At 34.7% G+C, this 15,289-nt stretch overlaps 1 protein-coding gene across 1 annotated transcript; it reads right to left on the reverse strand.

The window, feature by feature from the left end:
* Positions 1–8,402: 8,402 nt before the first annotated feature.
* LOC141591221 (E2F transcription factor-like E2FF) lies at positions 8,403–9,495 on the reverse strand. The gene is made up of 5 exons (XM_074411587.1): positions 9,456–9,495; positions 9,214–9,281; positions 8,908–8,980; positions 8,760–8,821; positions 8,403–8,648 (listed from the first exon to the last, which is right to left on the reverse strand). Exons 2-5 carry the CDS (start codon positions 9,250–9,252, stop codon positions 8,517–8,519), a joined length of 306 nt encoding a protein of 101 aa, XP_074267688.1. The 5' UTR covers positions 9,253–9,281; positions 9,456–9,495; the 3' UTR covers positions 8,403–8,516.
* Positions 9,496–15,289: the final 5,794 nt, after the last annotated feature.

The raw sequence follows: 15,289 nt of genomic DNA on the forward strand, positions 1-15,289 counted from the left end.
TCCGGTAATACAGAAGATGTTACCTCGCCATGATCGCTAGTCCCTTTATTTTTTCCAACAACCCCATCGACTGCCTTGCGTAATTCTGTTTCAGAAAAGATTGTGCTTGTAAACTCCAGAGACTTAACGACCGCATTCTCTGCTGCCGCATCTGTAAGTACCAGCTTTATGAAAAGAAAATATAAAACAAATAAATATTCAGAACAAAAGTGTAACTTTAGCTAGAAAAGGTGTAATTTTAAGATACAAAAGTGCCATTTTAGCAAACAAAAAGTGTAATTTGAATAAACAAAAGTGTAATTTTAACAGACAAAAGTGTAATTGTAGCTGACAAGTATAACTTTAACACAAGAAATTCTAGCACACAAAAGTGTAATTTTAGTAAACAAAAGTGTAAATTTAACAGACAAAAGTGTAATTCTAATTGACAAAAGTGTAATTTTGGCTGACAAAAGTATAATTTTACCTCCATGATCCTTCAGTGCCGCATCATCCACCACATTCTCCACCACCTTCTGATAACTTACATCCATAGTTTGGTCACCATTCTTCACCCCTGGCTGCTCGAGAGCAGAACCAGATGTTGGGGCCCCTTTGTAGGCGTCGTTTAATTCCGCGCTATCATAGACGGTATTTGTCCATTTTATGGCCAACACATCCTTTTCCTGCACAGAATTTGCAACTTCCGGCACCTCGTCAACCTTTAACGAGCTCTCACCAGGCACAGTGCGTGCACCTGGTACGGGTACCTCTCCAGATATTTGTCTTTCTGCTATAGTCTGTTCAGCTGCGCGCTGTGCTTCTATAAGCTCAGCAGACGAAAAAAAGAACTGAGTTACAGGGGTTACATTTTCCGTGGACTTAGCTTCCACAATTACATTTTCTGCTTCTTCCTTATCCACACCAATAGGCCCCATTACCATCCCAGAACTTGGGTCCACTTGTACAGCCTCATCTAATTGCGAACTACAATATATGGTACTTGTCCATTCTAGGTCTCAGCCTTCACATCTTCCCCAGTCTGGTCGTTATCCTTATCCAGCTCAGCCATCGCAGCTTCAGGCACATCGACAGCCGTTCCCGACAACTCAGCAGACACGTTCGTAGAAGCTGGTGAAGGTACCTCTCCAGTTCCTTGAACTTCAGCTACCGGCTGATCAGCAAGGCGCTCTGCTTCATTCATCTCAGTGGTCGAGAATAAGAACTGAATTACAGGGGGCTCAGCTTCCGTGGACTTAGCCTTCCTCAATTTCCTCATCCGCTAGCTCACGCTCCCCAGCAACTAAGTCATTCGTAGTTAAAGGCTGCTCTTATTCCTTCTGAGTCGCCGTCATCGTATAGAACTTCTTCTCAGCTTTATCAACCTCTTCTTTTGTGTAAATCTCTAAAAGAGCTTCACGGTCAAAAAACCGTGGTGCTTCTGAAATTGGTTCACCAACGTCCTCCTCCTTTTAAACTACTTTCAGCCTTTTGTAAATTACACGAATTTCCCGGGAATTAATAAAGTCCAACTGGTTATCATTACTGTCATCCTCTCTGTTAGCAGCTTCATTAAATTCAGTCGTGTTGTAAAATTGCACGGCCTCCATAATCTGTTTTGTAGACACTTCGCGTGCTCTCTCACTGTCTTGTTCAACACATTCAACTGTAGTGGCTACCCCGCTTTCAAAGTCTCTGCCAAGATCTTCATGAAACTCTCTCTCGTTCTCCTCATCCTCATCCCCCACACACTCACCATCCTCCTGATCCTCTCCCGCCTCTTCTTCCTCGTCTTCCTCTCCGTCTGCCTCATCATCCACCTCCTCATTCTCCTCCCGATCCCCTGAACTAACTGTTCCTGACCCACCTTGTTGCAGCACAGGAGCTGATTTCATAGAATCGTTTATTCGTTCAGCTATCTGTTGCATTTCTACAACATATTCCTTCATCTTTTGGCTTTGAAAGAATGATTGGGTGCATTGTGTAGGGGCGGGATCACTTGAATCCATAGGATCTCCTGTTAACCTTTTGAGCGCCATGGCTGCATCTGCATACCATGAATAGAAGACGATAGCATTCCTCTGCAACTTCAAATAAAGCTCATGGACATCCTACACTCAAAAAGAGAACACTTTATTAGCTGACAAAAGTATAATTCTAGCTGACAAAAGTGTAATTTTAACAAAACAAAACTATAATTTTAGCAAAAAAAATGTAATTTTAAGAAACAAAAGTGTAATTTTAACAAATAAAAGTATAATTTTAATAAACATCACGAGTTAAAGTTACAAGGTAATACAGACCAGTCAATTGTTCTGAAGTCATAAACTAAACCAATAATAATGAACCTAAACTGAGAAAAACGATTGTTCATAATGTATAAATTTGAATTCAAACTAATATTAATAAAATTAAATAGTCATAATGAACCTATAAACATAACATTCAGCTTTTCGACCAACTCAACAAGTTGCTTTGGGCGGCACTTGACTGGCACCCGAGTATTTTTTTTATTGCCTTCTTCAGCCTCCTCATGATCTGACATCTGGTGAAAAAAACAAAAATTCAATTACAGTTAATTGATGACTACAACAACAAAAAAAGTGTAATTTACACAACAAAAAAGTGTAATTTTAAACAAAAAAAATGTAATTTTAAGCAACTAAAGTGTAATTTTAAGAAACAAAAGTGTAATTTTAACAAACAAAAGTGTAATTTTAGCTGACAAAAGTGTAATTCTAGCTGACAAAAGTGCAATTTTAGCAAAAAAAAAAAGTGTAATTCTAGCTGATAAAAGTGTAATTTTAAGAAACGAAAGTGTAATTTTAACAAATAAAAGTATAATTTTAATAAACATCACGGGTTACAGTTACAAGGTAATACAGACCAGTCAATTGTTCTGAAATCATAAACTAAGCCAATAACATTGAACCTAAACTAAGAAAAACGATTGTTCATAATGTATAAATTTGAATTCAAACTAATATTAATAGAATTAAATAGTCATAATGAACCTATAAACATAACAGTTATACAACAAAATAGTTATCTGGGTATGTAAATGTGCTACAATATCTGGGTAATCTGAATTAATATGAACATAACAATCAAAATACATTAAGCCAATACAGTAATCCAATAGAATAGTACACACAACAATGGCAAATGCATAACATTGGCCAATAAATTAAACTACAATGGATAAATTATAAAAAATGGATAACCAAAATATATGAAGAAAAAAAACCATAAAACTCTAAAAAGCAAAAAACGATTACCTTTATAACCTAAAAATAATTAATCGAAATGGACGATAATGGCAGCTTGCAAGTGAGTGAAGAAAATGGAGAAGAAACTAATAATCAGGTAACAAAATAGCGATAGAGAGAGGAGATTTTGAGAGCAGTTTATTTTTGAGACGGTTGATTATGTTTGGCGTTTAATTTGGGGGAAGTTTATTTTTTGAATAATTGAGTGAAATGAGAAATGGGGGGAAGGCAATGGGACGTGTATGATGGTTGATTGACAACTTGCATGCATACTCATGCCTATAAAGGGTAGGATGAGAGAGGTAATTACAATAGCCATTAGAATAATATTATTAGTTGCTTTTTGCTTTTAATATAAGCCATTCATATGCAAGATCTAAGGGTACATAATGGAACTTATGAACTCACTTTTAGTAGAAGGACTTAGTTGATCCTAATACTATATATATATATATATATATATATAAAGGCCGGATCCGGTGAGGCCGCTAATTATGGCGAGGCGGCCGGCCTCACCATATTCCTTCATGGACTGATTTTCAATGTTTATTGGGCTGGAAACTTAGGGTCATTCCTAACTTTTCTTTTGGCCCAAATATTTTCTCACACGCAAAAGCCCAAATACTTTACTCTATGTCTCTAAAATATAACAAACAAAATTCTTAAGCTACAGCTTGTGAGACTACTTGATTTATCTAAGCTTGGACCTAATTTTGTGAACCATATGCATGTTTTTGTGAATCTTGGACCTTATTTTGTGAATCTAAGACTTGAATAGGTGACTTTAGACATACATTGGCAATGATAATTATTATATAATAATTTTATATTTATATTTGTTCATCTATGTGGGTCTCGAACCCATACCTTGCGCAATAGCACAATGCTCTACCTTTTGAGCTAATAGATGATATTGTACCAAAATTAAATTATGCATCAACAATATAAGGCCTAGGATTCACGAAACAAGATCTATGATTCACAAAATAATAAAAAGAGCAAAATAGGTGATTTCGACCATTTTGTGACCAAATTTCACAATATTACCTTCTATTTTCACAAAACAAGCTCTAAGATTCACAAAATAAGGTATAGGATTCACAAGATAAGAAAAAGAGAAAAATAGGCGATTTTGACCATTTATGACCAAGTTTCACAATATAAGGCCTAGGATTCACGAAACAACGTCTATGATTCACAAAATAAGAAAAAGAGCGACCATTTTGTGACCAAATTTCACAATATTACCTTCTAGTTTCACAAAACAAGCTCTAAGATTCACAAAATAAGGTATATGATTCACAAAATAAGAAAAAGAGAAAAATAGGCAATTTTGACCATTTATGACCAAGTTTCACAATATAAGGCCTAGGATTCACGAAACAAGGTCTATGATTCACAAAATAATAAAAAGAGCAAAATAGGTGATTTCGACCATTTTGTGACCAAATTTCACAATATTACCTTCTAGTTTCACAAAACAAGCTCTAAGATTCACAAAAAAAGTATATGCTTACCAAAATAAGAAAAGGAGAAAAATAGGTGATTTCGACCATTTTGTGACCAAATTTCACAATATTACCTTCTAGTTTCACAAAACAAGCTCTAAGATTCACAAAATAAGGTATATGATTCACAAAATAATAAAAGGAGCAAAATAGGTGATTTTGACCATTTATGACCAAGTTTCACAATATAAGGCCTAGGATTCACGAAACTCTATGATTCACATAATAAGAAAAGGAGCAAAATAGGTGATTTCGACCATTTTATGACCAAATTTCACAATACTACCTTCTAGTTTCACAAAACAAGCTATAAGATTCACAAAATAAGGTATAGAATTCACAAAATAAGAAAAAGAGAAAAATAGGCGATTTTGCCCATTATGACCAAGTTTCACAATATGAGGCCTAGGATTCACGAAACAACGTCTATGATTCACAAAATAAGAAAAAGAGCGACCATTTTGTGACCAAATTTCACAATATTACCTTCTAGTTTCACAAAACAAGCTCTAAGATTCACAAAATAAGGTATATGATTCACAAAATAATAAAAGGAGTAAAATAGGTGATTTTGACCATTTATGACCAAGTTTCACAATATAAGGCCTAGGATTCACGAAACTCTATGATTCACATAATAAGAAAAAGAGCAAAATAGGTGATTTCGACCATTTTATGACCAAATTTCACAATACTACCTTCTAGTTTCACAAAACAAGCTATAAGATTCACAAAATAAGGTATAGAATTCACAAAATAAGAAAAAGAGAAAAATAGGCGATTTTGCCCATTATGACCAAGTTTCACAATATGAGGCCTAGGATTCACGAAACAACGTCTATGATTCACAAAATAAGAAAAAGAGCGACCATTTTGTGACCAAATTTCACAATATTACCTTCTAGTTTCACAAAAGAAGATCTAAGATTCACAAAATAAGGTATATGATTTACAAAATAAGAAAAAGAGAAAAATAGGCGATTTTGACCATTTATGACCAAGTTTCACAATATACGGCCTACGATTCATGAAACAAGGCCTATGATTCACAAAATAATAAAAAGAGCAAAATAGGTGATTTCGACCATTTTGTGACCAAATTTCACAATATTACCTTCTAGTTTCACAAAATAAGCTCTAAGATTCACAAAAAACGGTATATGATTCACAAAATAAGAAAAAGAGAAAAATACGTGATTTCGACCATTTTGTGACCAAATTTCACAATATTACCTTCTAATTTCACAAAACAAGCTCTAAGATTCACAAAATAATAAAAGGAGCAAAATAGGTGATTTTGACCATTTATGACCAAGTTTCACAATATAAGGCCTAGGATTCACGAAACAAGGTTTATGATTCACAAAATAAAAAAAAAAAAAGAGCAAAATAGGTGATTTCGACCATTTTATGACCATATTTCACAATATCACCTTCTAGTTTCACAAAACAAGCTCTAAGATTCACAAAATAAGGTATAAGATTCACAAAATATTAAAAGGAGCAAAATAGGTGATTTTGACCATTTATGACCATGTTTCACAATATAAGGCCTAGGATTCACGAAACAAGGTCTATGATTCACAAAATAAGAAAAAGAGCGACCATTTTGTGACCAAATTTCACAATATTACCTTCTAGTTTCACAAAACAAGCTCTAAGATTCACAAAATAAGGTATATGATTCACAAAATAATAAAAAGAGGAAAATAGGCGATTTTGACCATTTATGATCAAGTTTTACAATATAAGGCCTAGGATTCACGAAACAAGGTCTATGATTCACAAAATAATAAAAATAGCAAAATAGGTGATTTCGACCATTTTGTGACCAAATTTCACAATATTACCTTCTACTTTCACAAAACAAGCTCTAAGATTCACAAAATAAGGTATATGATTCACAAAATAAGAAAAAGAGAAAAATAGACGATTTTGACCATTTATGACCAAGTTTCACAATATAAGGCCTAGGATTCACGAAACAAGGTCTATGATTCACAAAATAATAAAAAGAGCAAAATAGGTGATTTCGACCATTTTATGACCAAATTTCACAATATTACCTTCTAGTTTTCACAAAACAAGCTCTAAAATTCACAAAATAAGGTATATGATTCACAAAATAATAAAAAGAGCAAAATAGTTGATTTCGACCATTTTATGACCAAATTTCACAATATTGCCTTCTAGTTTCACAAAACAAGCTCTAAAATTTACAAAATAAGGTATATGATTCACAAAATTAGGTAAAATAGGCAATATTACCTTTTTCCTAAACGTTGGCTGCTATGTTAATTAGGATTGATAAATTATTAGCCAGTGTAGCCACTGTATGTTAATGTACAAAGAAAAAGCAAAATTACGGAACCACAGCCAGTATAGCAACACAATTCAAATTTAATATCAAGAGGTCTCTTGTAAAATGGTTTGACACTGTTTTCCGTGGAAGACACACTTATACCCCCATACTGTAATAGAAGATGAAGAAAAAATCAACAAGGTTATGTTGGTCAAAACTACACTGTTTTACAAGAATACTAATGTAAATCCGTCTTACAAATATATTAGTAATTCACGATAAAGGGAAAATTTAAGATACTTACTATATTGGATCAATCAATCTTCCAAAGCCTTTGGATGCCCTACGAAAGTTGCTGCCAACCCATTTAACCTGCAAGTTGTTCCTCAAATGGCAGAATACAGAATATGTGGTCCACAAAATGAGAAAGCCCCTTAAGTCTTGCTTCACCGCCTCTCCACGCCAAAAAAAGATGATGCCACCCACATAATGAAAGTGAATTGGACTTCTTAAATGTTGCAACTGACATGAAGTTGCAAAAGGCAAGCTCCAACCTTATTCACAATGACTTTACGCAGAAGAATAATTCACACAAATCCAAAGAACTGAAGTACTGAAAAGGAAACGAAAAGAGAAGCCTTTGGATTCAACTGTCACCACAACATGTGGAGTGGATTGAATGAGAGAGCAGCTTTCACAGTTTCATTTTAATCTTGCCTGAAATTCTACACCCAATTTTAGAATCACAGAGCCAAGAGTCTTGACATAAATTATTGTCTTGTTAATACTTGTTATAACTCATTCTAAGGTTTTCACTGAAAGTTCAGGATCAACATATAATTATTTGTAAAGAAGTCGTTAGCAATATTCACCTCGAGCAACACGGTACTATTTGATGGGGAAAAAGATGAACTTGAGTTTGATATATGCCAATCAGGAACATATAAGCCATAAATAAGCCCACTGTATACGGCACAAAGAATCCCAACAACACACCTACATAGCAACATTACATCAGCATACACTGCATACATGGAAGAAAATTTCAGTCTTTAATATGAGATGGCATTTAAAACTCACCAATGCATAAAGTTGAATCTCATAATTCCGAATCTTTTCCACTTTCGACAAGGAAGCCAAATCTCACATAATGCAGCCGCTAAGTATGCAATAGATATCCTCTGGACATATGAAAGAAAATCTGAATCAATGCAATATTTGAGACGGTCTCACATGTAAGTGACTCAGTATATCAGCTAAACTAGCAGACATACATCTTTATATATGGATATTAGCACAATACCTTCATTTTGATACGGAGGGACAAGGACGGGCTTCATTATTTTCGATACACAAACAGGAGCAAAGGGACCATACTGAGAGCTTCCATTATTTAATTTCTCCTGCTTTGCTGCTTCTTTAAGAGTATAATCAACCTTGGTTTTCTTAAAACTCGTGTTAGTGAAGTCGCTTCCAAACGCCCATTTTCTTGATTTCAGTGGAGAAAGGAGGCCCGGACACACTGCTCGTTGATATTTCCTTCAACCGCAACCATGTCCATGCGGCCTTGTTGTTCTCCCTCTGATTAATCTGAACAATTAACATAGAACCACATCAACTTTTATAACAGTAGAAAAACCGAGATGCATCAGTAAACCTTTTATATTCACCCAAATGAATATTTGTCGAAAACATTCTTACCTTTTCAATGAGTTGCATAGCGCATAGAACATTTCCAATGTCATATAACCGTCTTCTTTTAGCTGTATTATCATTTGAAGATACAATAAGTCACTGAAACTGCAAATAACACCAAGAGCAAAAGTAAATGCAATGAAATTATTCTTACTTCGCATCACTGTTGCATCAGGAATATCGCCAAGCAAATACTTAGCAGCATCATTGAGGGTGATTTGCTCCGTCTGCAAGTTCATAGACAAGATTAATCACAACATGCTATATATTCCGACATTTCACTGTAGCAGCATTCTTGTGTCCGACACCACATGTCAATTTAGTACTTAATTTTCATTTTAGGCAAAAAAACAGGATACGCCTTCACAGAAAAAAAAATATATCGTGTCAGACATTTTCATCTGAAATTGTGCAGCATAGAAATCAAATTGATAAATGATAAGACATGAACTTCACTCACATTAGAACAAAGAAATAGCTTGATAAAATTCCGCGTCATAAACCCCAAACACTTCTCCCTTTTGTTATCCGCCATATTACAAAGAAGTCACATTAATCCTCACTCTTGACTGTACTATATATAAAGCCGACTTCTATGTGCAAAACTCGCTGACCAACACGACATCCTACAAATATTCTGAATAATAATACGAGTAATTGAAAGTGAATACTTAGTAGCTTGTAGGCAACAGATTATATTACCAAGCCTGGAAGCACCATTAGAATTAGCATTTGCATCATCCAGAACCTGAAATTGTAAGCCATGTTTCGTAAATCTTCGGTCTGTTATAAACATAAGAGACAACTGAAAATCAAACATACAAAATCCTTACATTTATTCGGCTTCTTCCTTCATCAGAAACAAATTGTAAGCCATGTTTCGTAAATCTTAGGCCAGCGTGCCTATTGTTTTTGCAAATGTTGCATCTAAAATGCTATAGAGCAAACTAGGAGTAGCACAGAAAAACCGAGTTTGCTAGTCTACATACACTGGCTACCTACAAGTTATAACTGTTGCACCACTTAGATATTCAATTAAAGTAACGAGAAATTTGAACCTGAAGAAGTTAGCATTATGACGTACTTAGATGCTAGTATATCGCCGTAGCAAAACAACAGTCGTTCTTAGAAGTCATTCATAATAATCATCTAGCTAGAGATGTGGTCGAGAATTGATAATTCGATGGTCGCTTAGGCAAAAATATCCTATTTCGGTCAACTAAGTAAATGCATTCTTCAATACATGAAATCGATCATAACTAATAAAGAACAAACCTAGGTAACCTGAAATCGATCATAACTAATAGGGAACAATAACAATGAAGCGTCAAGTACGAGCATAATCGAGCACAATAGGAACGTATAGAAATCAATTGAAGTCGAGTGAAGACAAAGAGTAAAACAAGAGCGAAACTTAGTAATTAAACGAATTTAAGAAGTTTGTAACCAAAACTTAACAGATTAAGCAGCAAATATCGAAATCTAGGTAGTAAATATTATACAAAGGGAAGGAACATACGAAGAAGGGCAGAAATCGACTTCAATTGATTTTATGCGTTCCTACTGTGCTCGCTTATGCTCAGACAACGATCAAAACCTGGATAAGAACATGATAATTTGACGAATTAAATAAGTCGAATGAAAATTAGTGTGAAAAATACGGAATAAAAGCGGAATGAAATGAAATTAAAATTAGTTGATCGAAAATACGTAATTTGCGGATGATAATGGCGGTCGAAAAGCTCTGTGATAATGGCGGTCAAAAAGCTCTGTGACAATGGCGAAGATGTAGCTCAGCTGAAGGTTGAAGAGAGAGATATCGGATGGGGTAAATGAACAGTCGAACGGAGTTAATGATTGAGTAATGAGGAGAAATGTGTGTTAGTTAGAATTATATAAGGACACGTGTCATCATCTGGTGAGTCTATAGTTATTAGATCCGACGATTTAGGATGGGTACGGCCGCCTCACCCTAAGAAGGGTGCCTCACATGATTCAATTTCTATATATATATATATATATATATAGAGAGAGAGAGAGAGAGAGAGAGAGAGTTAAGATTCGGTGAGAATAATGAGAACGCATATATATTAACCCCAATTATTAAATAAACCGCGCGTTAAACAAACGCATATTTGTTGTCGCTGATCATATTCCATCACCTAACATCACTTAATAACTATCTCTCCCCTCTGCTTTATCCCCTCTTTTTTCTACAACGCCATTGAAACACGATGGAAGCTTTGGTCAAATATTAATGCAGTCGACCTTACTTAACACAGACGAAAATCATATCTCAACAACCTTCTGTCTCCGAGCTTCTCTCCTTCACTCTCGATCGTCTCCGCAAGGTTCGCCAATCCCCAATTTTTTCCCCTCTATCGACTTCTAGGGTTTCCGATCAATTTAGCTGTGTTCGTTGATTTGCAGAACTATACCTTTTGCGAGTTAATGCAGAGCGAATTCGGTCTAAAATGCTTCGAAATTGTCGATCTTTTTATTTCTGTTGCCGATGCTTTGGTGTCAATTGTGTTTGCTGTGATGGTGAATCGAATGATAAGGGTATGGATACATCAGTATTGATTAAAGAAGGTTTCAGTTGGGGAATTATCTCGATTTCTAGTGTAATTTTTTAACTTTGCTTTCCCGTCGACGATCCTCATTGCACTCTACGCCGGTATTTGACTTGGCTAATTAAGGTCTGAAATTACCACTGAAATATGGGTCAGAGTTTTCGAATTTAACGGAAGTTTATCAGCCGGAAATCTGGTATGAATTAGCTGCAAATTCAATGTGTGATGTACGTTGCTTTGATTTGGAGATGAATTTTTGCAAATTCCTGATAATGAAAGTCAATATATACTTAGTGGAGCTTTGTTAGGCCCTGTTCTTATGGGTGAATCCGTCAAATCGAATCAATCGAATCGAACTTAATGGACTGAATCGAATCGAATCGAATCGAACTAAACTAAACTAAACTGAACTGAACTGAACTTAATGGACTGAATCGAACTAAAATCGAATCGAACTTAATGGACTCGAATCAATCGAATCGAGCCAAAATAAAAAATAAAAAAAACCCTACGTATTACTCAAAAATTTCTCTTAACAAATACTGTGCCTTCAACCTGCTTTCCCCTTAGAACTTGTTCATAAAAAAAATCCTACCTTGACGCAACAGCCAATCTTTTGAAGGTATTCACTAATTCTGTATTACCCTTTGATTCTTTTGTGCCTTAATTGAATTAACATATTTTTTTAATGGGTTTGTTTTTATTTCTTGCTTTTGTTTTGCAATTGTGATATTAAGACGTGATAAATAATCTTCGTATCGATAATATTTTAATGAATTTCATTAATCAACTTTCATTGTTTCAGACTCTACAGTATGTGTCCATTTGTTTTTTTGATAAATACTGTAGTTTTTAGTTTTAGGGCAGAAAGCCATGGGACTTTCAGTATGCGGTATGACTAGATGGATTTATTTCTCTAACAGGGCACTACCAATGAATGTGCATAGCCTGAGACTTTGGTTGTATGTCTGTCTGTGTACATGTAGCATTTTCGAATTTTGTTTTTTGTTTTCCAATCTGCGATCTGAAATCATACTAGGGCGGAAGCTTTCCTGGCTTGTTTTCTTATATGAACTGGCGAACTGCACAGTAGTCAGTAGTCCGAAATGATACGTGATAACCAAATAAATAATTTTCTCAAATAATATTTGTTTATCATTATAATATTTCAAAATAAAACTTCATGTTATATATTCAAGGTGTATATAATTGAGGGTGTAAATAAAATATTCTTACAGACGAGAAAGTCCAAGTGCAATGAAATTATATCGTGAATTTAATCGGTCATATGGCTGAATCTCTTCCATATTATTTAAATTAGTTTAGATTCATTTGAACCATTTTTGCCAATAATTCAACTGTAGATTCATTCACATGTCTGCAAACTTCAGAGTTGAAATGCTTGAAATCCAAGTTCTCTGCATTTATATCTACAATATTTTTGAAGTTTAGGTCTGTTATGAATGAGACACGATCGCATTCCTGGGCAATAAGCCTATAAAATTGAGCCAGCTTTTCAAAAGAATCTCCCTTATGTTTGGTAACCAAGAGTCGCAAGTCCTTTGTTTCGTCCAGATGCAAGTAACAGTCAGAAAGTAGAGTGAAAATATAAGCCTAGTTTGCTTAAATTAGTTTTTATTTTTAATGAATTTGCTTAAATGCCTTTTATATATAATCTTCGTACCGATAATATTTTAATGAATTTGTGTCGATTTATTTGAAAGTAACGTAATGGGAAGAACTTCTTGGCCCGATGAAAATTCAAGAATTTTGCTCAACATTCTAAATGAGGAGAAAAACAGAGGAGTTAGCAAATTTAATTGGGGAAACATTGCCAAGAAATTTAATGCACAAAAAGAATGTAATGTGACTGGAAAACAAGTGCAAAATCATTATGCAGATTTGAAAGAAAGATACAAGGGTTGGGAGGAATTGCAAGGTTTATCTGGCATATCATTCAATCCTATTACTAAAAAAGTTGTTGTAGATGACAAGTCTTTAGAGAGATATAACGCATTCATAGAGGTAAAATTATTATTAACTCATCTTAAAATTACCTCCAATTTGCTATATTATTAGTTAAATCTAAATTTAAGTTATAATTTGTTTTATACAACGGAATGGAAAGTATGGGCTAAAAATAATCAGAGGAGAATTGGCTAACATTGATGAAATGAGCAAACTATTTGATGGAAAATTTGCGCATGGGGTGGGTGGTTGTTTTTCTCCGGCAATGGCAAAAGGGCCATCTTACTTGAGTAGGCAAATTGAGGATCTTACTAATAATGAAACATCTCAAGACAATGAAGTTCCAGGTGATGATGAATTTAAAGAAACCATGTTTGATGATGAGCATAAAGCTCCACCAACTTTATATTAGTTGACCAAAAAGTTTTTGTGGGAACCTCGCGTAAACGAAAGGTTGAAGAACCCATTAGTCCAGAAGAACGTAAGAGAAGGGAAACTAGTTTTGATAGAGTTATCGCACTATTGTCCAGAACTGGTGTTGGTTCTTCAAGTAAGCAGCCTTCTACAGCTGAGATGGTTAGTGATGAATTGACTAGAATGAAAGTTGCAGAAGAATCGGGTGACGCGTACTTTGTCTCCGCTGTCAGATATTTAAGTGATGAAACACGTGCCAAGATATTCCTATCCCTTAAAAATGATAATCAAAAGTGGATCTATCTAAGAGTGATAGACGTAGATCCCTTGTTCACTCGCCTTTACTAGCTTGTTTTAGAAGCACTTTGTAGTTTCAAGTTTGTGTGTTTGAACCTTTCATTTTCAGGTGTTTGAACTTTTCATTTTCATATGTTTGAAATTTGTGGTTAAGATATTTGAACTTTAATATCAAAATAATTGAACTTGATATAATTGTGTTTTAATTATTCTAGTGTAGAATGGATAATGTTAGACGTGCATCTATAATTATTGCATTAGAAGAATTGCGAAGATCACTTGTACCAAGTGATGCTAGTATACAACGAACATCATCAAGTAGGCGGCCTAGAAGAGAAAGAGGGGAAAGTGGAGCTGAATACATTCACAGGTTGTTGAATGAAAATGCTACATCATGTTTTGAACAACTACGACTTGATAGAGTAATGTTTCTACAACTTGTAGATTTGATGATTGAAAGGAATTTGTTAGTTGATGGTAAGTATATAAAAGTGGACGAACAAATAGGAATTTGTTTATACATATTGGCCAAAAGCTCTTCCTATCGTGATGTTGCTGATAGATTCAAGCATTCCATATCTACAATATGTGTGTATTTTAAAAAAGTGTTGGATGCCTTGGTTATATTGTCACATGATATCATTAGACCACACCGCAATCTACTTGAGGTGCCTCCGGAGGTAGAAAATAACTCACTTTATTGGCCTTATTTCAAGGTAATATTGTACCTCGTGCATTTAGCTATTTTTTTATATTTTTTTTACTACCTTATGTCTTTGAGTTTTAACATCTCTATTACTACTATTATTTAGGATGCTATTGGTGCCATAGATGGAACGCATATAGAAGCAGTTATTAGTGATCGTACTAGTACACCATTTCGAAATCGCAATGGTCGTAAGACATGGAATGTGTTGGGTTGTTGTTCATTTGATAGGAGTTTTACATTTATCAACGTGGGTTGGGAAGGGAGTGCCCATGATCTTACAGTATGGCGAGATTCTCTAACTGCCTCCAAATATGTTTTTCCTCATCCACCTGGAGGTAAGTATTAACTAATTTTCTTTATTTGTTTATAGCTCATTATTTAGCGATTCTCACGCAATTTTTATTTTACTTTGTAGGTAAGTACTATTTGGCGGACTCCGGATATCTTAATACTATTGGAGATCTGTCTCCTATATGCGATCCCAACGTCAGATCCCATTTGCCGGAATTTAAGCACGGACCACCTATAGGAATGTTAAAACATTTCAATTACTTTCATTCTTCATTAAGAATGAA

The sequence above is a fragment of the Silene latifolia genome, chromosome 7, assembly GCF_048544455.1.
Source record: "Silene latifolia isolate original U9 population chromosome 7, ASM4854445v1, whole genome shotgun sequence".
In the NCBI taxonomy this organism is placed as follows: Eukaryota; Viridiplantae; Streptophyta; class Magnoliopsida; order Caryophyllales; family Caryophyllaceae; genus Silene; species Silene latifolia.